The 24550-nt window shown below is 38.7% G+C and overlaps 1 protein-coding gene across 1 annotated transcript in view; it reads right to left on the bottom strand.

The window, feature by feature from the left end:
- LOC139738967 (uncharacterized) overlaps positions 1–24550 on the bottom strand; it is a 133346-nt gene that overhangs the window by 21704 nt on the left and 87092 nt on the right. The window contains exons 4-6 of the mRNA XM_071649584.1: positions 20423–20508; positions 13777–13889; positions 9036–9173 (exon numbers count right to left, since the gene is read on the bottom strand). Of these exons, the coding sequence (XP_071505685.1) occupies positions 9036–9173; positions 13777–13889; positions 20423–20508 (337 nt within the window). The remainder of the gene's footprint in view (positions 1–9035; positions 9174–13776; positions 13890–20422; positions 20509–24550) is intronic.

The raw sequence follows: 24550 nt of genomic DNA on the forward strand, positions 1-24550 counted from the left end.
ATCACAATGTGATAAACCTCGTAACAAAATCTCCTCAAATTTGTCTGTATCCATATGCTGCTCAATATGACATCAGGAAATAATAATTAGTCTATTAGATGGCTGATATCTACTTTACAGATTAACAAATATTGAATACCTAAAACCACATTTCAGTGAATATCAAGCTGAATAGTGGACATCTAAAAAAGGGAATAAGCAATATAATAATATAAAATGTAATATAGAAGCCAGTCATGTCGCATTGCTGCCCCATAAATATATTGATGGTATTATGAAACATATAGCCATGCAGAAACTGTTAAATTGTTGTTCTGATGATCAGCTGCTCAAGTTTCTATGCAAATACATCTCTTACAAGAATAACTATTCCTTCTTCCAAGGTTTGTGTGTAAATTGAAGGTCTGCGTCAAAAAGTTCAGGGAATATAAATGTCATGAGTTAAGCCAGGATGCAAACCATAGAATTATGATGAACATCTACATGTTGTTTTATGTGATTTTAGAGGAATTGAGTACACAAGAATAAAGTCATTTGGGTTGATTTGCTGGAACGGTAAAATAAAAAATAGTTTGACATGGGGGTGTTGTGCATAGACTAGACTGACACACCACTGTTTAAAGTCGTATTGTCAAATGCAAGTTTTAAGATATCATTCTGGAATTATTATCACTAAAGGAAAAAATGAAATATCTTAGCAGACACAAAAACTTAAAATGGAATGAACTTGTAATTCACAACTTGGGAAAATGCAATGATTGGGATACACAAAATATAGTTTTTAAATTTAGGCAAAGAAGCAGAATGTGTGACATTCTTCAAGAGGAAAAAGACATGGCAATTGTTGAAAAGATGAAAAAGGACCGATTCATTGAAAAGGAAGAGAAAATACATCCATTAACATAGCTCCTAGATAATGGAGGACAAGTTGCAATGCAAAGACTCAAGTAAAGTTTTCTATAAAGGAGCAACGATTTAGAAATATTGAGGCTCAAACTCAGAAGCATACAAAATACCTTATTTTATTGAAGCAAAGAATTCAAATGCCTTGCAGGATTATGTTCATATCCATTTCAGAAAATTCTCCCAATCCAGGTATCAAACGTAGAATGAAGACAAATTCCAAATGAGGCAAATACTCCTTTGTACAAAAAAAAATAATAATAATGACAACGATGGTCCCATCACAGAGTTTCCAGCTTAATTTGCAGGTAATAACAGTTCATATTCCAGGCTACGATGAACCGGCATCAGCGGCAGTGCAAAGTCACACATTTAAAATTCAGACAGGGAAGGAAAGGAGCCTTTCCATCGGTAAGATCAAAGATTGCTAACACGGCGTTGGGCTGCAAGGACAGTGAGAACAATTTCCTCACTTCTAAAGATAGAGTAGCCTAATCTAAAGTCTCTACTGCCATCATACCCCCCCCCCCCAACACCACCACCTTCCCTTACCCCATCCCATCACAAGCACAACTCCTAAATGAAACCGGTTAGAATGAGTATGTGTCGGAAAACCAATCGTATTGCACACATGTACAATCGTACAAATCCCCCCCCCCTTTTCCCTACAAAGTAGGCCCCCCCCCCCCCCCCCCCGATACAGATGCACACACATATAATTACTGTTCTAGACACTTCTTCTAGTAGATCACAGTGCACAAGGATGACAACATGCTCAAGAACAGCAACACCATGCTCACACACACACACTACACACACACACACACACACACACACACACATACACACACACACACACACACACACACACACATACACACACACACACACACACACAGACATACACACATGTGTCGGTACACAAAACAGACACACGTGACCCATCTTTGGACAGGCAACGCAGACGACTCATAAAGACGACACAGGAAGGAATTCATCACTGGTTTCATTCATGAGGGAATGTTGTAGCGAGGTGACCGGCAATCCAATTACGGAATCGTATGTATTATATCACGGGGATTACCCTAGCCACTCTCTGTCAAATTTTTGGGTCACGTTGACAGAAGACACAGGCAATCTTGAACAAGCATGAAAGGCCTACTCTCAAATTCCTAGCTAGTTTTTCGGCAAATAGCAGTATCATTTTGTTGGAAAAGTCATCAAATGCAATTCACAGTTCACAGTTCATCAATGTTACAATTGCAACTTCTTCATTTTTTTTTATTCATTTATTTTTGGGGTTTTTTTTTTTTGCTATTTTTTCCATCGAAAGCTTGCAGCATCTGTACAGCATCTCCAAGTCAAGACAAATTATCACAATAGTATAATCAGAAATCATTAGAATTATCAAGTGCAGCTAAATTTCACAGCACACAAACACACTCAAACACACACACATATATAACCACATCTTTTCAAATCGCCACGTTCAATTTTGGTGTGATATGTCATTAACATAACCTACACTTAGCAATATCCTTTGCAAATGAGGTGTAAGCCACTATTCATGGCAGCTGATTTCCCTGGCATGATATCTTGTATACATCTATCTCTTTTTTTTCTTTTCTATTATAACAGCTGCCAGGTCATTGTGTCAGAATAAACCAACCTGGAACAAAGTTTAAAATCACTCTTGTGACACGACTGCCAATGAAAGTTTGAGAAATGTCTCCAAATTCATCTGTCAATGAAAGTTTGAGAAATATTTCCAAGTTCATCAGCTGAAATACATTCTTGTGCCTCAATTAATTACTTTTCAAGGAAGTCATCATTTCTTCATTAAGACCACAAAATATATGGAACGGTGCACTTTTTGTTGTTGTTTTGTATGTACATTGTAATGCAAAAGTTTCATTTGCAGTATCTAGTACCCAACCCTTCCCCCCTTCCAAATGTGATGTACAATGTATATAGCTGAGAGTCTTACATGGATACGTTCAATATGTTTTACATAAAATCTGCCAATTTACAAATTAGCCTTTCTCACAGGCAATCAAAATAAGCAAAACATGTCTTTCTCTGCTACAATCTTAAACAAAATTAGGCCAAACCTCGAAACCATCAAATCTCAATCATGGTCCAAAGAATACCCAGTATTGTACAGATAAAATTCTATGAGTTGGGTTTTCAAGAAAATGACCCTGTTTGAATCAGAATAAACATGATAGAGGAAATTAATATTAACCGTACACGTGTGTGTGCTTTGCTTTCAAACTGACATAGAAACCCCATAGCACTTTATATGGTGTTCAGAGGCTTGGGCACAGAATGGGTTAAACATATTCCCTATTTCTCCTGACCTTCAGAAAAGTCTGTTGGGAATGAGGCCAAGAAGATGCACAGCTAGTTCCCAAACCTGACATTTTCATTTCATCTCCTATCAACTATTCCCTCTCTCTCTCTCTATCTATCTATCTATCTCTCTCTTTCTATCTACTTCTATTTATCTTTCTCTCTCACACTCACTATACCCATCTATCTCTTTCTCTCTGACAAAGCATACATCCTTCTCTGCCTCAGCGAATACTGATGACACTGTTTGTAGGGCTTTGCACCCTCTCTCGTAATTGGCTAATTTCCCTCCCGCGCACAGGTGGTTTGCTATCACCGAGAGCGCATCTTTATCGGAGGGGGCGAGCGCGGCCGCGAAATTACTCCCGCAAATCTGGTGGACGGCGCTGCTCTGGCAACAGAAATTATCCAATTTGCGTTTCCCCACATGTGAACGTATACGGACGCAGGCGATCTGTTATTGAATGGTTTCCCAATTCCCTGAAAAGGGTCATCCAAATCGGGAGAGATTATTTGGAACCATCGGAAAGCTTGGACCGAAACGGAAACTATCCACAGATATATTTCTTTATGAGCTCTTCAGTGGTGCTGCAACTACTGTATTTGAAAAGTGTAATCCCAAACCAGGTTAAGCACAATTTTTATATTATCTATTAAAGTATTAAAGTCCATTATCAAAAAAAGCAAAATTTAATTCTTTCCAGGGACACCTCCCTTGTTACATGATTTACAATATTCTTGAAATTATGATGAAAAGCATCCCATATTCAACTCTTCTCCCAAACAGTGCCTACATTTGTACATGCATGGGGGAGAATACTAGTGTAAAAGTATATGCTGCACATTCAAGCCAGAAACTTCAGGGAGCAATACACCAACCACTGTTTCATCTTTCCGCACAAAATGGTTCACGCAGTCACACATACAGTACATACACACATACACACACACACACACATGTTTGCAAGCACTGTGATGCTCACATCCAAATGCACATACACATACACAGTAGCAGATACATCATACATTTTAATTCTTTATGTGCCATGGTGTAAACCCCCTGTGTGCCACATTATTCTGAGACAGCAATGTACAATTGTATATAGTCATGCTTTGGGAAAACATTCTGCCTTTCAAATCTATGTACTTGTAACTCTTACAGATTTTTGTCACGCTGGACATGTAATGAGCAAACTTGTAGAGAAGATGCCAAGCTTTGATTTGATGTAGATTATATGATAATCTATGATTTTTTTTCTGTCAAATGACCAGTAGCTACATTATTGTATAGAGGCATGACTTTTGCACACAAAACAGTGACAGAACCTTAGAATTTACTAGGAAATCCATTAAGGAACACCATTCGATAGTCAGTCACCACGTAAAATGCAAGCTACATGTGGGAGGCATGGAAATGTGAGAAATGCTTTCCTTGTACTGTGGCATTTGGCAATTTATCAATCGGTTTGTGTTGGTTAATGCGTTTGAACAGAATATGCGAACTTGGCACAACATCGACCGAGTCCGGCATGCGAATGTACGTGGCACATAAAGAGTTAATATGTACATTATGTGCTGTGACACATAGATATACTGTCAAGAGTATACATTATACGTGCAAGCACACACCTACGAGGTACACATTGTGACCTAAGAAAAAAACAAACATACACACACAAACACACAAAAATGCACACTCTTGTCATGTTTACATACACAAAAGCCCGCAAATACGCCGACGCACATAAAGGTGACATAATTATACTTTTAATATACACAGCAGGATACAGAATGCCCACCCATGAACACCATTGCTCCCCATTCTGGTCTCTTGACCTATTGATTTCAAACATGTATCCTGTGAAACTGATTTCATTGAGAGGATGTAGCACAGACCCCTACAGCTAGCCCATCTGCTAAGGGGGACCAGTAATCCAATCAAGGGATGTATAAATCAATGGGACCTTCCCATCCCAGCCCCCCAATGTAAGGTTCACACTTTTACTGTACACATGCGTAGGTGCGGTGTGTGTTCTGTATGTGAATGTGTGAAGATTCATGGAGAGGGGTGGAAGATTCATGGAGAGGGGAGGTTATAGGTCTTTTTGTCTTAGTTTCTTTGTTTCATCCATTTTCAATGCTTATCAGTCTATCGATCATATAATTTCTTGTATTACGTGTGGGGGGAATGCAGCCTACAAGCTCAGCTTTTTAGCATTCCTCCCCATTTCCAACATTTTCCTATACCTACAAGTTTTCTGTAAATTTATCCTTTACTTTGTATGATGAAATTTATGCACTGTATTCAATTTTTGTAATATATTTATATGTTTTTGTTGGAAATGAAAAATAAATGAATGAATGAAAAAACCCATTGAGGACAGACTGATTTTGCTACAACAGGCACTTCCAATAGACACTTGCCTGAGTATACTCGAAACTCGTCCTCAACGGGTTAAGCCGTTGAAGATGAGTACCGAGAATACTCAGGCAGGTGTCTATGAGAAGTGTGTGTTATAACAAATCAGTCCGTCCTCAGCGGGTTAAAGTGATATGATATATAAAACTCTGCTTAAACTCATCTTTAAAAACACTTTTTGCCCACATATAAACACCAACTGCATCTTCAACTTGAAATGGTACCATAATCTTTGCTATGTGCATCTTCTACATGTATGTAGTTAAACATGTAAGAGTGGCAGAGAAACTACAATTATGTGTAGAAACTCTAACAAAGAAGGCTTTGCATTTGCTTTTCTGTCAAAATCATGACGCTAATAAAGCAAAAAAATTTATTTCAGCTTAACCTGTTGAAGCTGAGTCCCAAGTATACTCGGGCAGGTGTTTATGGGAAATGCATGTTGTAGCAAAATCAGCCCAGCCTCAATGGGTTAATAGCTATTTTTCTCGCTCTGTTTCAATCCATTTCTCCCTCCCTCCCCCATCTATTCTTTCTCACCCTTTCTCTTTAGATTTCTGAACCCTTATGTTAGCACACAGGGTCTCTCTCCACGAGCAAAAATAATGATCCGCCTAAACCAGTAATTAAAGATAAGAGTTTGTTGATGGAGAAGGGGTGGGGAAGCTGTCAGAATTAGTTAGGATTTCTGTCCACAGAGGGGTTACTCTTGACAACAATGGTATCACTATCGAAAGAAAAAAAATCCGTCTCGGCAAATTTCTTCCATGGGGCTGCCAATTCTGGGTTGTGGGACAAACGCAACAAAAGCACACTATCGCAAAGTTGCCAATTTGTGGCATTCATTTGTGAATGTTATTTTGTCAGGTTCTTCACAATTTTTTAAAACCAGATATCAGTATAAAAAAAAAAATGTACATGACCAAAATGTGCACTGACATATATTAAAGTAGGTTGTAACGGGTATCTAGGTTCTGTATGACGCTTTTCTGATATTAGAAAAACATACGTGAGAAATTTGGTTACCAAAATTTGGATGATAAGCAACATTATCACTTCTTATCTCTGCATCTATATACTATGTTTGTTCTATTTCTTAACTGAATACTGTCATATGGTAAACAAGTAGAGTTCTACATCATTTCCTGGTGATTTCCTGAAAGTGTGCATTCGAAATGACATTTACTCTAGAATGCCAAATGTCCTAGACATATGGGCACTTGTTTGATCAATGGTTGATGAATGTCATGGACATTGTACCGTCACCTTTATCGGCACCATTACGAAACATAGGGCACATTCTGCTGAAGCGTCTAAATTTCTGAATATGATTCCTCACAAAGGCGTACATCGTCGAGTAAAGGGTGTCTTTTTGATAGCTCGGTTTTGTCATGTTTCATTTTCTTTCTTTCTTATCAAGGCTACTCTATATGAAATGTGATATTCAGCCATTCCTTTCTGCATATTTCTGCATTTATATATCTCAATATACATACAATTTTTTCTTCAAACAGTCAAAATATTTTTTTTAAAGCAAATTTATGGGATTTCAGGCAGAAGTATTGACCTTCAGACGAATGTCAGTTTCAATTTGCAGAATGAGAATGGATCTGGAAAAAATGCAAAAACTTCCTTTCTTAGTGGAATGTTTGTGGAGACATGTGGAGAAACATTCATGACAATTCTACCTCTCCGGCTTCCAACATGTTTTGCTCATTTAAGAAGATGCTGTCATCAACGTCGCATAAAATGCCCGAAGGCTGGGAAACAAATATTTTGTTCGAAGTTGCATCCTTATTTCTGCATTGGGAAACAGACGGAAGAGTCATTTCTAGATCTTATCTTTGAAGGTCAATTTGTATTTTCTTTTTTCCTTTTCAAAGATGATGAAAGCCTGCATCTAGAAAGATGAAAACAGCGATTTAACAAACACAAGATCTATCCTGCTTCAGCCTTCACGAGCAGTTACAAATATGATTTTTTTTTCACATAAAACAAAGGGGAAAAAACTGTGTTCTTTCATATGTATAATGCATTCTTTTTTTCCATGCGCGCGTGCGAGTATGATCCCCTGTAATGCTTACTCAAAGACACACAAGAAAACTGAGTCCAACAAGTAAATGAAATAGAAGATACTTTGACAGCAGAGAAGGAATTATTGCATTTAAAGAATAAAACAGCCAAGAGAAACACAGACTAGGCTTAACCCATTCCCTATTAGAATGTGGTATACTAGGTAGCAGCTATTCATACATGTATATGGGAACCTGGTATACCAGTTTCACACAATGTAGACAAGAGTGTCTGCATTCATAGCCTAAATTCAAGTTTATTTGTGTCATGCTGACCAGAAAAAATGACTTTGATCAAAAGATTAGAGTTTCTTCCAGCAATACATATATTCTTTTCTGTATCAAAATTACTTGTATTTTCATCTGACTTACCTTTTTCCAACATGTTGCTTTGCTATAAAACTTTAATGAAGACATGCATAACAATCGGGACTGAGCTCACTAGATTTTGACTTTCCCTGACCCCATTCGAATGACCTTATTGTGTATAACAAAAGAGTTTGCAAGCCCATCAGGGCACACTCCATTCATATCTCGTATGTGATCAATATTTTGCTTTGTTCAATGGTACATGCAGTTGACAGTGGAAAGGGGAAACATGCACCAATTGAAGGCTTTTGCACAGGATGATAATACCAACTTGTCCATTCTTTGTTGACGGGAAAAACAATTCCCTTTTCGGGGCACTGAAGGCTCTCAGAGAATTGCGGGAGGAGCAGGTTAAAATGAAGAGAAATTAGTGCAGGCAATTTAAGGAAGATGTGAGAGAATTTGATTTTCACAAAGGGTGTGAAATTGAATGCTTTCTGCAGTGAACACTGACTGACGTTGCAAGGACAAATGAAGAGTTTGTTCGCAAAAAAACAATAAGTCCATTTTTGAAGATTTTGGAGTACGGTCTCTGTCATAAAGTACAAAATAATACCTTTTAAATGATATATTGGTCACTACATATAAAGGTACATTTTCGAAGTTATGGTCAAAAGAAGCAAAAATTTTCTTATTATTCTCTTCATTTTTCTTGACCTTTAATCACAAATATCTCCATTTGGCAAATATGGACATCGGTTTTTGCGAACAAACTCTTCAAATGTTCTTAAGGTATTCAAGAGTAAGCATGCTCTTACAGTTTATGTTGAGATCCATAAATGCCTTTGCACTGTAACAATGCACTTTCTGCTGAAGATCTATATCTGTATAAATGTGAAAAATGATGAGAGAAGAGAAAAGAAGATGCACAGAGGCAAGGCATGGAATAGTGGGGGTGGAAAGTGAAATGCCACACTGACCGGTGTTGGTCTCCTGGTCGCTACGAGGGCCGTGGATGAGGGAGGAGAGATCAAACCCAGAGCCGAATGACGTGGGACTGCGCTGTCTGTCCACCCCGGAATCGCTGTTCTGACTGTCCTCATCTTCAGAGCCACTCCCTGGAAATGAAGAGGAAGAAGAAGAAGAAGAAGAAGAAGAAGAAGAAGCACAGAGAGAGGAAGATAATTAATCATGTCATCTACCTCTCCTCCATATTAACTCACAGATTTTTGTAGGACAAATGATTCCTCACTCACCAAACAAGTGCATTTACCTCTAATTTTCATTGCTGCACAACACATCCCAACACTTGTTTTAACCCATTGAGAACAAGCTGATTTTGTTACACTGCACATTTCCTATAGACACCTGCCCTAGTATACTTGGGACTAATCTATAATGGGTTGAATGATAAGCATCATGAAATCTGTAATTCCATTTAGCTTGCATTTGAAATATATATCATTTTATTGTTTCCAGAGCCATCATTGATTCTACTGGTTACGGAGGATGACTGTCTCTTGCAATTTTGTGACTTTATCTCTCCAAGATAACACAATAATTATCTGTTCTATAAATGTACAGGTTGAGATTTTACAAGCAATCATTAACGCATTGAGGACGGGCTGATTTTGCCACAACGCACATTTCCCCTAGACCCCTGCACGAGTCTACTCAGGACTCGTCCCCAATAGATAAATGATTACACTTCATACTCTTTGTCAAAATCATGTATCGATAGCACATATACATCATTTGACATTTTACATTGATATGTTAATGCACAAAACAAATAAAATTACATCAAAATGTAAACCAATGTTTCTCGACAGTATGACAAGGGCTGTACAGTTGCATAACTAAAACAAAATAGAAAAGAAGAAAAAGAAATCCCAAATACATGTAGCATGACAACTTCTGATTGGGTTTTGTCCTGTGATTTCTCCCTGAAAGGGGTCCCCAATAAGTGCAGCAAAACAGACTTCATCCAGACTGCCCCCCACCACCACCAGTGTATTCACACATACACTAATCCTTAGTGTGCTCATTGCATTTGACAAAGGTGGCACCCAAATAGAACATTCTCAGTCCCATGGAAGAAGACGAATGAAGTACATGTACGAGTAGCTTTGGATAATTTGCCCCTTGCCTCTAGATGATGTAGGACACCCGTGCTATCTGCTCAATCACCCTCTACCTATCCCCTCAAACTATCCTCTCCCCTTCCCTTCCCCTCCATGTATCCCTTCCATGTGTTACATTTACAAGCTATGTGTGTGTGTGTGTGTGTGTGTGTGTGTGTGTGTGTGTGTGTGTGTGTGTGTGTGTGTGTGTGCACGGCCAATGCAACGTTGAGGTGGAGGTGAGGCAAGAATAAAGCAATCCTCACACCACCTCACTCTAGGCTCAGCCCAAGGAGGTTTGAGGCACACTACTGATGTACACTGTCAAGTGATGTTGGCTTGTCACCTTTTTATCATAGCCTCCATTTACAGACCCTTTGACAGAAATGGCTGCCCAGAGGGACAAGGAAGATTACACTTTGTTTGCACGCACACGAAAATGGATACAGACCCACTACGAAAACCCATCGCAACAGACAAAAGTGGGAAGAACATACTCTTCCTTGAGGATTAAAACAAAAAACAAAGAAATCAAACCAGAGACAAGTATCTAACAAATTTCACAGAGATATCTGCACCCTTCAAAGCATAGATCAATCCCCAAAACTTGCCTTTGAACATGGAACTCAATGGAAATATTGCAAACTCCTGCATTTCAAGTAACAAAGACTAATAAGGTCAAAGTGAACTGTAAAGCATGAACCTCATTCAAATATCAAAATAGGACATTTTTATCCATCCACATGAAATACCCCTTTCCCCTACTCCTGGGCTGGCTTTCTATCCCCCCTCCCCCCCCCCCCCCCCCACACACACACACACACACTTTTCCTCCAAATATCAACCATCATCTAAAGTCATGTACATACAGATTTTGATGGCCCTGTGCCAGTAATGGATCCAACAATTCATCCATGTGAAATGTTAAGTGCTACCTGCTTGTTAACCTTTTACGCTACACCACTTTCACGTCCGCTGCAGATATGGAAATCTCTGTGCAAAATGCCTTTATGTATGTAATTTCCATGATTGCAGTCTCATGCATGTTATAGCTGTTCCTGTCATATGCAATGGTGAACAGCAATCATACTTTTTTCTTCCTTTTTCATTCACACTATATCACAAACAAAAATATATTTTAAACAGAAAATCAAGGTGCACTCAGGCATGCATTTGCGTTAGTTCTTTTGATTTTGCTACAACACATATTTCCCATAGACACTTGCCCCGTATGATACTCAGGACTCGTCCTCAGCGGGTTACAAGTCCTTAGAGGTATAAATTGACATTACCTTTTGGCACACAGAATTTGCCTTTTTGTTTGTGGGAAAGTTTTTTGTGAGCCTTTATTCACACATACTGCTATAATGATATAACGACATTGTATTAATCCTTCCTGAATCTTTTTCTTAACCCTGCCCTGTGGACCACACCTACTATTTTCTGGTTTATCTGCTTCATACAACATCATTTTTTGTTGTAGGAGGTGTAGATTTGCTTTGATAAAAAGTCTGGAATCTCAGACTAGCTCAGTGATGCTTGCTCTTATATCCGTAGGGCAGAATGGGGGTGTGGAGGAGCCATATTGTATTCCAGCAGCTCACCAATATATGCCAGCCCAATTCCCCAAGGGGACAAGTGTGTCGTTGGTGGATGGCGTACATGCGCAAATGATACCTGGAGGGAGTTTTCCTTCCGATTTACTCTAGAAAATGGCCAAATGCTGCTAATGAAATTCAAACTTCTACAAAATGATGCTCATGGCACCTACAAGAGTGTAAGCTCAGGATAAAAAGATAAAGTCATGGATATGAAATGTCGCTTACATAAACAATCTGGGCAAGTTTATCATAATTATCACACAAATAACAATATTGGACTTCAAGCTGTGTACAGAGGGATGGATTATGCTCACAGGGAAGATGAAAACATGAATGTTATGAGATGTGACAATCTTAAACTCTACTATCTCTAAAGCAGATATTGGATATGGGGAAACTTGTACACTTTCATTCTCATTCTTGTCAGAGAGGCAAGTTCATTAACCCTTTTGGTGCCAGGGACTTTAAACAGTGTGTACAATGTTATAGGGTTTTACCCCTCCTAAAAGACACTCAAGTACACAAAGGGTTATAAAATTATTATCTCATGGTGACTCCACAGTAGAAATACCACCTTGCTGCCTCTTAAAGTTATCTAAAAGCAAGAAATTCTCAGGAGGTCTTTGACAACTTCTCTGATTTTCTTTTTGATTACCACCTTTTTCCCCCTCCCCACCTCTTCTCTCCCATCCCCACCACCCCAGTCCTTCCCTTTTCAATGATTATGATTTATACAACACCGAAACAGATTCTTGTCATTTTGTTGGTTGTTTGATATTGATCATTTGTCCCATTTTACTATTACATCATCATTCGTGCAATTGTGGCTCCACTTACTGTGCAATCTTGGATCCATGCGATTTGTTCCATTTGCTTGCATGCCGAGAGCCTATTACACTACGTTCGTAAAACGCTTGCAGTTGCAGTGTGCATGCGATCACACATGAAGAGTTTGTTTGCAAAAACCGATAAGTCCATATTTGCCCAATGGAGATATTTGCAAAATGGAGATATTTCCAATTAAAGGTCAAGAAAAATAAAGAGAATGATAAGAAAATTTGTGTTCCTTTTGACCATAACTTCAAAAATGTACCTTTATATGTAGTGACCAATATATCATTTAAAAGGTATTATTTTGTACTTTATGACAGGGAACATAACTCAACATCTTTAAAAATGGACTTATCGGTTTTTGCAAACAAACTCTTCAGCATATTGCCAGACAGCATGCTAGCGTACAGCGTTCAGCACTCTCTTGATCTCAGATCTCGCACATAATCTCTTCTTGTTTCGAAATTCATAAAACATTGAATGAGAAGGATCTATTTTTAGGTGTTACATAAAACAAATAATGAATGTTTTTCATTCGTGCAATGAACATTAAAGTTCAGTTGGAGAAAGATGAAATTATTGATCCATTAATGACAAGGCTGCGCCTCGTTGAATGGATCATTAGTTTCATCTTCCTCCTCATGAAATATCTCAGATGGAAATGAACAAAAAAAAATATTCTGTCCACTGCACTCATAAAAAATCATTATTTGTATAATATAAACCCTAAATAAAGTACACTTAGAATGGATGCTTGGGAACTCAATACTCTCTTCCTTTTCAAACATAAAGGTACTGTTTAACATTGGTAGCAGTGATTTCAAAAATGTTTGCATTATCGTATTTGATGCATATATGTGGGTCAGTTGTATCACAAAACATCCTACCATATAAATATATATTTCGCAATAAAGCCGAAAATATGAGAAGATATCACTATTTCTTTTCAATAAACCATAACTGTAAATGGTTTGTTCTTGAAACAATTTCATCATAGCTATTGTTCACATTTCTGTATATATAACAATAGGCCTGTTTGTACTTGACATTAATTATACTGATTCAAATTTCTACATTGGTTGTATCTCACATTTTAGAACTATTCTGAAGCACTAAGGCTCAGATTTTGTTTCATCTGCAGATGGTCAATAATGCCTTTAACTTACCTCTGTCTCGATCCCGCTTGTAGAGGGAGCGGACCACTTTGGCACTGCCAAATCTCTTGTACCTGGCTCTGATCTGGGCGTAGAACCACTCACATGCTCGTACTTGCAGCTCTCTGCAAAGTGGGAAGAAGGAGAAGAATTGTCGTTGTGGTGATGTGGAGGAAGGAGTACATGAATATATTTCCAGATTGTCCAGACTACCGGTATCTAGATCTTAGCCTAATGATTGGTACTAACACTCAGAAATATCATTCTACAACTCTCTAATTGTGTTGTGTAAATATATCAAAGCTACTCCTGGCTATTTTTAAGGTTTTTTGTGGGATTTGTATGAATACTTTACACAAATCTCATGAGTGGAACATGGACAAAACCAACTTTTAATACTACATCTGTAAAACCAAAAACAAACAAAACAAACATACAAACACACACACACACACAAATTCTCTATACAAATTGTGGGGAAATGCTACTTGAAATTAACCTTATCCCGCCTTGAAACTTTGAATATGATAGAAAACATCTAAAACTCCAAATCAGCCGAGTTCACCCACACGCTTTTTCAGGCATCATGGAAAATCCATGGAGGCGTATTTTAGTGGGTTGTGTGATATGCAGGGTCACATAAGAACATAGGAAATGCAGATAGCTGGCAACAGAGGGGAAAACCCCTTCAAAAGTCATCTGCTATGATCTTACATTGCAGGGATTTTAACGCACCTGGATCTCCCGCAGCCATCCTTATTGAAAAATCACTGTATGCTGCTGTACTTAGTGTCTGTACGTGTGTGTGTGTGTGTGTGTGTGTGTGTGTGTGTGTGTGTGTGTGAGTGTCTGTCTGTCTGTCTGTCTGTCTGTCTGTCTGTTCTCCTATGAGGATTCAATTGTGGATACTGTGGCGTTTCACCCAGGCAACCAGGGATACATTTCTCACCAGGCATATGCCTGATACTGTTCAGAGCAGAAAAACAACTTTTAACCTGTTGAGGACGAGTCCCGAGTATACTCGGGCAGGTGTCTATGGGATATGTCAATGGGAACTCCAGTGCTTCCAACAGTGAGTTAAGCCAGATGTAACAAAAAACCCTCTTGGGTGTTAAAGGGTTAATGCAGACAGACAGAGGAACATCACATTTCAGCAGTATCTCATACATCCCCCAAAGTTATAATCTTAAGACTTGATAATCCAAGACTGTGGATACACAACATCCAGCAATTGGAAAATGATGAAAGAGTTTTATCTTGTAAATCCATTTCTGCACATGAAAACAAGTTCAGTCTCTTCTTTATGTGTGTGTGTGTTTTGTTTTTGTTTTAAAGTTCAAGGACAGGGAGATGTACTGAAAGCAGAGGTGATGCGCTCGTTTCCGCGGCGGCGCATGGCTGGATGCAAGGTGATGAGAGAGACTGGTGTTGGTGCAAGGTCGGTGTTTTGTATCACCTTGAGCATTCCAGAAGTGTGCTTCAACGAACTAATGGTTGGACTTCATGTCTAGAAAGTGTGTTACATTTGTGAACACATATGTCATTTTGGTCAACCTTAGGTCATTAAAACACACTCACTGTTAATCTTGACAGAATTAGTTCTACATGGATAAATCTATAACTCATTTGCCATATCATATTCAATATTATTGTTTGTTGAACTCTACTGGTACTCAATAAATGCTCTATATTTCAGCAAAGGTTACATCATTACAACAGAACATCCAGCACTTTAACCCGTTGAAGACGAGTCCCGTATATACTCGGGCAGGTGTCTATGGGAAATTATGTGTGTTGTAGCAAAATCAGCCTGTCGTCAACAGGTTAATAGACCCCTACTATCAAAACATTTATCTCAAAGAAAAAAGAACAAGAAAACAACAATCTAAAGAATTCTTGAGAGCTGCGACCAACATTTTCCGGAAGCAATGAAGATATCATAAGGACATTCCAAGTCTGTCAGAGTTCCTTTTAATTTTGAGATATGAAAAAAAAATCTAATTACTGAACTTGTAAGCAAGACCCAAAAATTAAAGAAATATTGCAGAATCTTTGAAGAAATTTGGATTGTAATATCATCTATTATTGAGCAAGTGTCAGAAAGACCAATAGTTTTGTTGTTGTTGTTGTTGTTGTTGTTGTTTTTATATCAGGCATACATTTTTGTATGTGTGTTTAAGTGTTTGCATGACATCTGTTGAATACACTGAGGAATTCTATGCAAACATATAGACATCAGAGTGTGTTTACGTTCTTCACCTCCTGGACTTGGAGTGTGGGAGAAGTAAGGTGTGCCAGCAATCTGATCATCTGTGGTTCCATACCCTCCCCCCCCCCCCCCAACTGCTGCAGCATCCTGCATCATGCTCCACATTGCTATCTCTGGCAAAGCATTGTGGGAAGTCTAGCATAAGTACATGTACACGAGCCAGATACACTCTTCACTTCCTGGTCTGGGAGTGTGGGAGAAGTAAGGTGTGCCAGCAATCTGATTGCCTTAACCCGTTGAGGACGAGTCCCGAGTATACTCGGGCAGGTGTCTATGGGAAATGCGTGTTGTAGCAAAATCAGTCCATTCTCAATGGGTTGATGGATATAGTACCTGAGGTTAGATAATACTTCATTAGCCTAACAATTTGCATTTTGTCAGTAAGATATATAACAATTCACATACGAGCAAATTTTGACAGTTTGAACTCGGTAGAAAAAAAAAGTGGATTTTATTTGAACATGTTCAACATGTTCAAAATTTCAAAATTCAAAATTCTGTGACAAGAAAAACTGTTTGCACCAATGCAAACTGTTTGCAAATTTAATTGTACAATGTAACTGTTTACGAGAATGCAAACTTGATTGCAGCTGTTTATGAACCTTTACACAACCTAAAATTCCCTGCATTTGCAAACATTAGCAGCTCAGTGAGATACCCCCTTTAGATCAAATTTCATCACTAGCAGTGTGGGATGCCTATATAGAAAGAACTATATATATCTTATTCTGTTTGGCAACTTTTTCCCCCCTTTCTGAAACAGTAGGTCCGTTCACACACAAGGGAAAAAGTGAGATTTAAAACTCAATTTTCTTATTGCAATCAAAATTTCGAAATGTTTTCCTGTGAGGACAGAAAAATCTCACTAATAATCGCTATCCAACTCGCACTATTAGTGCGATTTTTCAGAAAAATCACGATTATTTTGCCAAGCGTCGTGTGTGTGAGCGTGATCGAGATTTGGAAATCGGGATTTTTAATCCCATCGTTCGTAGCGCGTGAACGTCAACATTATTGGGACCGCGGGGTCAGTCTTCGGTCATGCAAGTTTCGCGCATGCGCAATTTGGCCACTGATCGTTCTTTCCTTGCTGCGAAGTGCGATTTTTCCCCTTGTATGAACGGTAAAAAATCGAAATTTGGATCGCGATTGTAGTTTCGATTTTCGTTGTGTGTGAACGGGCCTATAGTCCCCTAGGATAGCACATCTGAAAGTTTAAAAGGTAAACCGACATGAGCTGTGCAGTGAGCACCAAACAGGGGTACCAATTCATCACAGCATCAGTGTGATTACCCAGAAGCTATGGTGATTAACTCAAGTTTGCCTCAAATTAGGAAAAAAAATGGGAGGAAACAAACAACAATGGCATATGCAATACATGTAAAAGTGTGTTAACCACATTCTTCTTTAAGGATATTTGTTTCCGCTGTATCCCATGTCCCATAGGATCATCTCACCTATCCCCCACCCCTCTCCTCCTTCACGGCAAGATGGATATTTTGCCTTGCCTTCGTCATCTCCCTGAAGCATTCGAGTCTTGGGATAACTCCAGCTCCACGCTCGGCTGGGTTCAAGAAAAGGTTACTGCAGCAGAAATCTCATCCCACACACACAAACGCACACATGTTTTCATACCGTTCCAACCCGTAGCACAACAAGAGTGCGTCAGCAAATGTGCGAATTGGAGTGCCGCAAATTCTAGCCACTTGTATGCGTGCTTCAAAAGAGCATGCACTTTGTTTTTGACATTTTTTCCCCCTATGGCTTCCACACTTGTCATTTACAGCAAAAGAAGTCATGTGTCTTCCGCATCCCTTAATTCCTCCATCTCTCTTACCAAAAAAACAACTCCATCATCTATTTTTTCTGCCTTTTATATTTTTCTTTCCTGTTTTTCTTTTGTTCCCTCACAGTCCCACAGCCAGGAGCAATTTCATCCTCAGGGATTTTTGTTTCTGTTTTTGTCATTGAAAGTATGTCCATCATATCGAAAAGAGCATGCTCTTTGAAGGTCTCAGGTTAGCGCAGTTAAAGCAAAGATTCAAAGTGTACACCAAAAGAGACCCTGCATCTCAAAACCAACAAAAAGTTGCCAGACATGAATTTTCAATTAAGATCACATTCTGAAAGAGCAGACTTTAGGCTTTGATATGATGTATAACTCAATTAAAATGGACGCTCCTAACCTACCTAGATATTGTAAGAAAGCACACACTCCGGAAAAGTGTGAACTGAGAAAAGAGGCTCTGAAGTACAAGGTCTATTCAAGCACTTTAAAATTCTTTACCAAGCCATGCTAGCTGTTAGAAACTGCTAAAAACACACTTTCCTCTTCGTTTTATGACCCCAAATTATAGCATAATGTTGAAGAAGACTTGCTCTTTCAGAAAATATGAAAAATTCAAATTTGGGTAGGTTGACCCATTTCACCTCTTTTCAGTCCTCACACAAGATCAGTGTGTGCGACTTTTTGTTGATTTTGTGATGCGCCATCACTAGTAAGAAGCATCTCTGTTTAGTGGTTCATCTGCACGTGAGGTAAAAACGAATGATTTGAAACAATTTATTAGCAAAAACTTCTGAAGAAAGAGCAAAAGACTACACATAAGAGGAAATTTAGGCAAATTCGTTCTTGGAATTGCTCCTACACATGAGCAAATATCATTATTTGACTTCCTAGCCATAGTTGGACATGACTGTAGAAATGATGTTTGGACACAGTTTGGTGAGGTTTGGCATATATACAAGTTTGTGCCTTTGCTATTTATAAAAACACAATGCTACAAAGGACCTATCTGTCCTAATAGCACAGGATGCATTGACTCTGTCAAAATTGACAAAAATGATAACAACTACACTAACTTCTCATAATACCCTAATGATGAAGAAGCTTTTGCCTTAATAGTAGCAAGTGACTTTAAATAGCCTTAACCCATTGAGGATGGACTGATTTTGCTACAACACGCATTTCCCACAGACACCTGCCCGAGTATACTCGGGGACAGTCACTCGTCCTCAACGGGTTAAAGCTACAGTATGCATGTTCTGTATCAAGAGCAATTAGTGAAACAAACATGTTCTGCTGTGGTCTTGCCAGACAACCAGAGTTTTAATAGTGGGTATGATAGGGGATTATCACCAGTGCACACAGTGACAATATTTGTTTAACTGTCTGTTGATGTCAACCTCTGTAAAGTGTGCCAACAACTTAAAACAGATACAACACAAGCCTTTACTATGTTCTCTTAATATGCAGTGGGTGTATACAAGCAACCACTCAGATTCTTTAGTCTGGGGCAAGATCATAGTGTACCTTGTAGAATGACTTTTCATAAGTACATGTAAGAGAGATCTTTTTGACTGTGCAACATTCATGAGTTAAAGATGCTCACAATTTCCCCCTGTGCAATATAGATATAAATGTGGCACAATGAATGCTGAACACAAGATTTGTTCATTATGGGAGAAATTCTTAATTCTATTAATCTTTAGTCTGTTTTCATAGCACTCCAGAAGGCTTCAAACTAGACCAGGCAAGTTTGGTGTCTTTCTGTAGTTGCTGTCTTTGTGGACTTGATTTGCTTAGATTTGTTTTTTATTTGTTTTGTTTTGCTGCTCTTACAAAATGTAGACTCAGCATATTGTCATGCATTCATTTTGCTACAAGAATTTGAAAATAAAATTGCAAAGCAAAAGCTGATGTGAATTGAAGCGAGGTCTGGTGACTAACTCTTACAGGTTGCTTTGACACGAAGGCGCCATTCATAGTAAGGTCATCTTTTTTATTTCACATCGCCCTACAGGTTTCGATTGGTATCAAAAGAACCTGCATGCATTCATGCCTAAATTCAGCTACAGGTATATTTAAACTGAACTCAGGACTAAATTATGACTAATGATCATAAATGCTGACGCTAGTCACAGTGACTCACCAGCCTCTTACATCAAGCTCCATTGCCGCATGGGCCAGGTAAGGTCACTTTTGTTATTCAACTGCACTCTTCATATATTATTTTCACAGGTACAGAAGCTGCATGTATTGCATGACACTTTTGCTACAGAGAGCTGAAAAAACAACAACAAACAAACAACAGCAACTTTGCTTTGAGGACTTAAGACTCTATTCACTGTGTGCAATTCATAGCCTTGAAGCAAGCCTACATGACTCACAGTGACTGGAGTGCTTTTGATGCATACAGATGTAACAATTTAATCTTTCCGGTTGGTCTTTGCTCTGACAGTTCTTACAGATTAATAAAGGAGAGACATGCCTTCATACATCATGTTTTTGTTTAAGAGATTGATGTGTAAAAAAAACACAGCAACAATAATTGCTAAAACTTCAAATATATACAACTCCCTGCCTTGAAGTGAGACGAGAGGACTTACTGTTGCTGGATGCATGCGATGCAGATGGTGTCATCTTTGTTTTCTGCCTTTGCTCGACAGTTCTTACAAATGAAGAATTGGCATACCTGAATGAATCAGAAGAGGAAAGTTTGTCGGTGGAAAGGAATGGCAGAGGTGATAGTCAGATAATCATGACGCTGAATCTTACTGTTTTAATTTCTTAGCTGGTTTTTGTGACCACAGAAACTTGTGGGGTAAAAAAAAGGCATTCTACTAGGTCTATCAATTCTTGTGTACGGATGATGCAAATTATATCAACAGAAAACTGAACAACCAGTGCATGCACCCCTACCAACCCCTCCTCAGTATCTCCTACTCACAACAGTGTCTGAATGAACCATTCACTTACTAAAGGGATGGTATAGTTTTCGGTGAGATGGGGCTTCAGGTTTGGTTTGGTTATGTTTTTGTTGTTTTTTTTTTTGCAACTGATTGACAATTGGTTATGTTTTGTTTTGTTTTGTTTGGCTTTGTTTTTGTGAGATAACACGAAACTACTTATGAAATTTGAAAAAGCATACAATTCTAAAAAAGAAGTCAAAATTATTTGATGAAAATCAATTTTGAAATGACCGAGATATCCAAAAACAAAGTGGTCCTATCAAAAGTTGGGACCCACCATTTATTATGATCACTTTATTTTTGGATATCTCGGCCATTCCAAAACCGATTTTCATCAAATACACATCGATTTCGTCTTTATAGAATTGCATGCTCTCTCACATTTCATCAGTGGTTTCTCATTGTCTTAGAAAAATTTAAAAAACCTGAAACTCCATCTCAGCCCAAACTATACCATTCTTTTAAAGGGACTGTACAGTTCTGATTGAGGTGAGGATTTAGCTTTTAACGTTTTGCGAGATATTCAGAAACCACTCTATGAGATGTCAAAGAACATGCAAGTCTAAGGGGTATCAAAAGTTTATTTGATGAAAATCGGTTTTGAAATGGCTGAGATATCTATAATGTTTGAATGTTCACAATAAACAACACTGATCACACATCAGCTGAATTTGTGGTTCACGTTTACTGTGACTGACCAAACACGGTCTCCATGTTGTTAGCTTCTACTGAACATAGCGATACATTACAGAGTCGTGTGCATACATGACTGGGTTGTATGCATACATGGTATGGTATCGTTGAAAACAACAAAACAAATTAAACAAATAACACTTGCGATACTACATTCCTCCTCACCTTGGATAGAATGTTAAACCTTATTATAAAAAGGAATTTAGCTAAGGAGCAACTGACTATTATTTGTGACTCCTTAATTGCCAGAGTGTACTCAACAGATTTAGTTACCAAAACCCAAATAATTTTTTCTTTGTAATTAATAGCAAAACACTTTCAAAAATAAACCAAAACTGCTGATCAAAACATCCAACCTGTCATTATTTTTCTTTTTATATGTGTTCATTACCAAATATGTATTTTGAATACACATACACCATAAATAATTTTTTTTTAAAACTTCTTGAGTCTTACTGAACTGTGTTTTCTTCCTTTAAATCTTAGGAACAATGCACAATACAAAAGTCAACCTCATGCAAACTCAAGGCTGCATAAACAGGTTTCTTTCAAAACTCCAAATAAAACATATCACCAGCTAACTTTCGCTTATGTTTTCTAATAAAACATATCACCAGCTAATTTTACAGTGGGACCTTTATCCTTTCACTCATAGTATAGTTCTCTGCTACTTCTCCTTCCTTTTTTTTTTTTTTTAAATCATACAAAACAGGTATTTGTCATCTAATCTACTGACCTTACAAAACACAGATGAAATTTCTTTGTCAAGTTGACAAATGTAACGTAAGAACCATGAACACTGGAAAACTATTTAAAACCGTTTGGCACATAACAATCCATATATCATTCACTAGTATAATGATGGAAACCCACAAGATATGAAAATCCATGCATGTACAATACATCTGGTCTCTGATATGAGTGACTGACAGAAATAATATATGGCTGTACTGCCAATAAACTTTTCATCTACATGTATAACAGTACGCAAAAAAAAAAATCACAGTATGGGTACACCTTCTGAAAAAATAACAAAACGCAATGTGAAAGGTGGTTAGGTTATTATCATCACCATGAGTGGACTAACACCGAGTTGCTTTATAACTGTGTGAAGAAAAATAAACTTGCATAGTTGCTTTATGCACATCTTAATATCCATTCAGTGAAACACATTACTCTTTTTCAATATTATACTGTCAATGATAACTTTTGCAATAATGTGGTCTGTCAATAAAAAAAATGTGACTATATGTTCTGGTAAACATACTTCAAAAAAATAAAAATGGTTGGTCACACAATGTCATCCGAATTGTGATTTTCGTGACATATACACAATTTATACAAAATATGATTGTGGAGTAACATAAAAATCAAACAAAGTTAAAAATCATCTCGTTATGTGTCTGCCACTCTTAGACACTTTCAAAATCATCGAAAAAAAAAACAATTTGAATAAGCAGTAGAATACACTTTTGTCTTCTTAGTGTCAATTTTGTATCATCAGGTAAGCGTTATTTCACTTTTTGACAAAAAGTCAATACACAAAATCACGAAAGCGTAATGGAGGACGGCGCTCGCGACGTGGATTGCGCCGTGGTACAGCAGGTGGTGAATGACCTGCTGGCAATGGAACATCACGTGCGTTTGGAGCAATATCAGTTTCGATGTCATCATCATCATCATGACGATTGGAAGGGACTGAACCGCTATACAGCTTGAAACGCGAACAGTTGCGTGTGATGTAATGATTGGCACAACGAACTGTAATGCGAGATCCACGCTTTCTCACAACTTTGTATGGCTGCGGAAGATATGGCGACTGGTGCTTTGGAACTATTCCATCTCTACGAACAAGCACCGTATCGCCAACAGCGATTTGAGATGTTTGAGTTTTGCCGCGGCTGTCTGCATAGTTCTTCATGCGTTGTTTCTTGTCTCCATCGCGATCGCGAACAGAAGCATCGAGGTCAGTGCGATGCTGTTTGGATGGTGCTTCTGGAAGACGCGTGCGTAGCGGTCGTCCGAAGAGAAGGGTCGCTGGGGGGACCCCTGTAGTAGAGTGTGGTGTTGCACGATAGTTACGCAAGAACTTGTATATTTCTTGCTTCCAACATTTGCGTTCCGCGATAGCACAGCGATAGACTTTCTTGAGTGTCTTCATGAATCGTTCGACCTCACCATTTGCTTGAGGCCAACGCGGTGTAACTTTCCTGTGTCTGAACCCCAAATAGTGGGCAAACTGGCTGAATTCCGCTCCGTTGAACGGTGGGCCGTTATCAGTACGGACCACAGTGGGAACTCCAAAGCTTGAGAAGATCCGGTCAAGTTTCGGAATGACCAGACTTGCTGCAGTAGAGGAAACAATCTCTACCTCAACGAAACGCGAGTAATCATCAATGACGACTAACATGTGGTCACCGCTAGGAAGGTCGGCGAAGTCTACGCTGACTTCTGTCCAAGGTTGTTGCGGAAGCTCAGTCATTCTAAGGGGTTCCTTGGCATGCTCAACTGTATTCATCTGACAAGACAAACAATCGCGAACTGTGTGTTCAGTCATACGATCTATGGAAGGGAACCACACCTTCTCACGCAACAGAGCCTTTGTCTTGGTTATGCCTTGATGGCCCTCGTGTGCTATGTCAATGATACGCTGTCGAAGAGAGCGTGGGATGACGATACGATGATCACGAAGAAGCATGCTACCGCCATCCGATACTGTGAGTTGATCTCGTACTTCATGCAGGCTTCTATATTCAGACTGTAATGACGCATCTGCAGACGCTAGGTCACTCCAGCTGTCCTTCTGGATGGCACGAATACAGTTTTGAAGGACATCATCTGTGCTTGTTGCAGATACTAAGTCCTCATACGTGACCGTCTTGGGAATCGCGTGTGCTGCAATGAACGAGACTTGTTGTTCAGCGATTTCTTCTTCTGCTGATGATCCTGTGCTCTGGGCGATACGTGGGTGACGCGACATATAGTCAGCTGGGTTCAGTTTTCCAGGATAGTATTGGACCTGGAAGTTGTACGCTTGGAGCCGCAATAACCAGCGTTCTATGCGTATGGGTG

The sequence above is a fragment of the Diadema antillarum genome, unplaced genomic scaffold, assembly GCF_040938485.1.
Source record: "Diadema antillarum isolate AM-2024a unplaced genomic scaffold, OU_Dant_1.0 seq00000776_RagTag, whole genome shotgun sequence".
Taxonomy (NCBI): Eukaryota; Metazoa; Echinodermata; class Echinoidea; order Diadematoida; family Diadematidae; genus Diadema; species Diadema antillarum.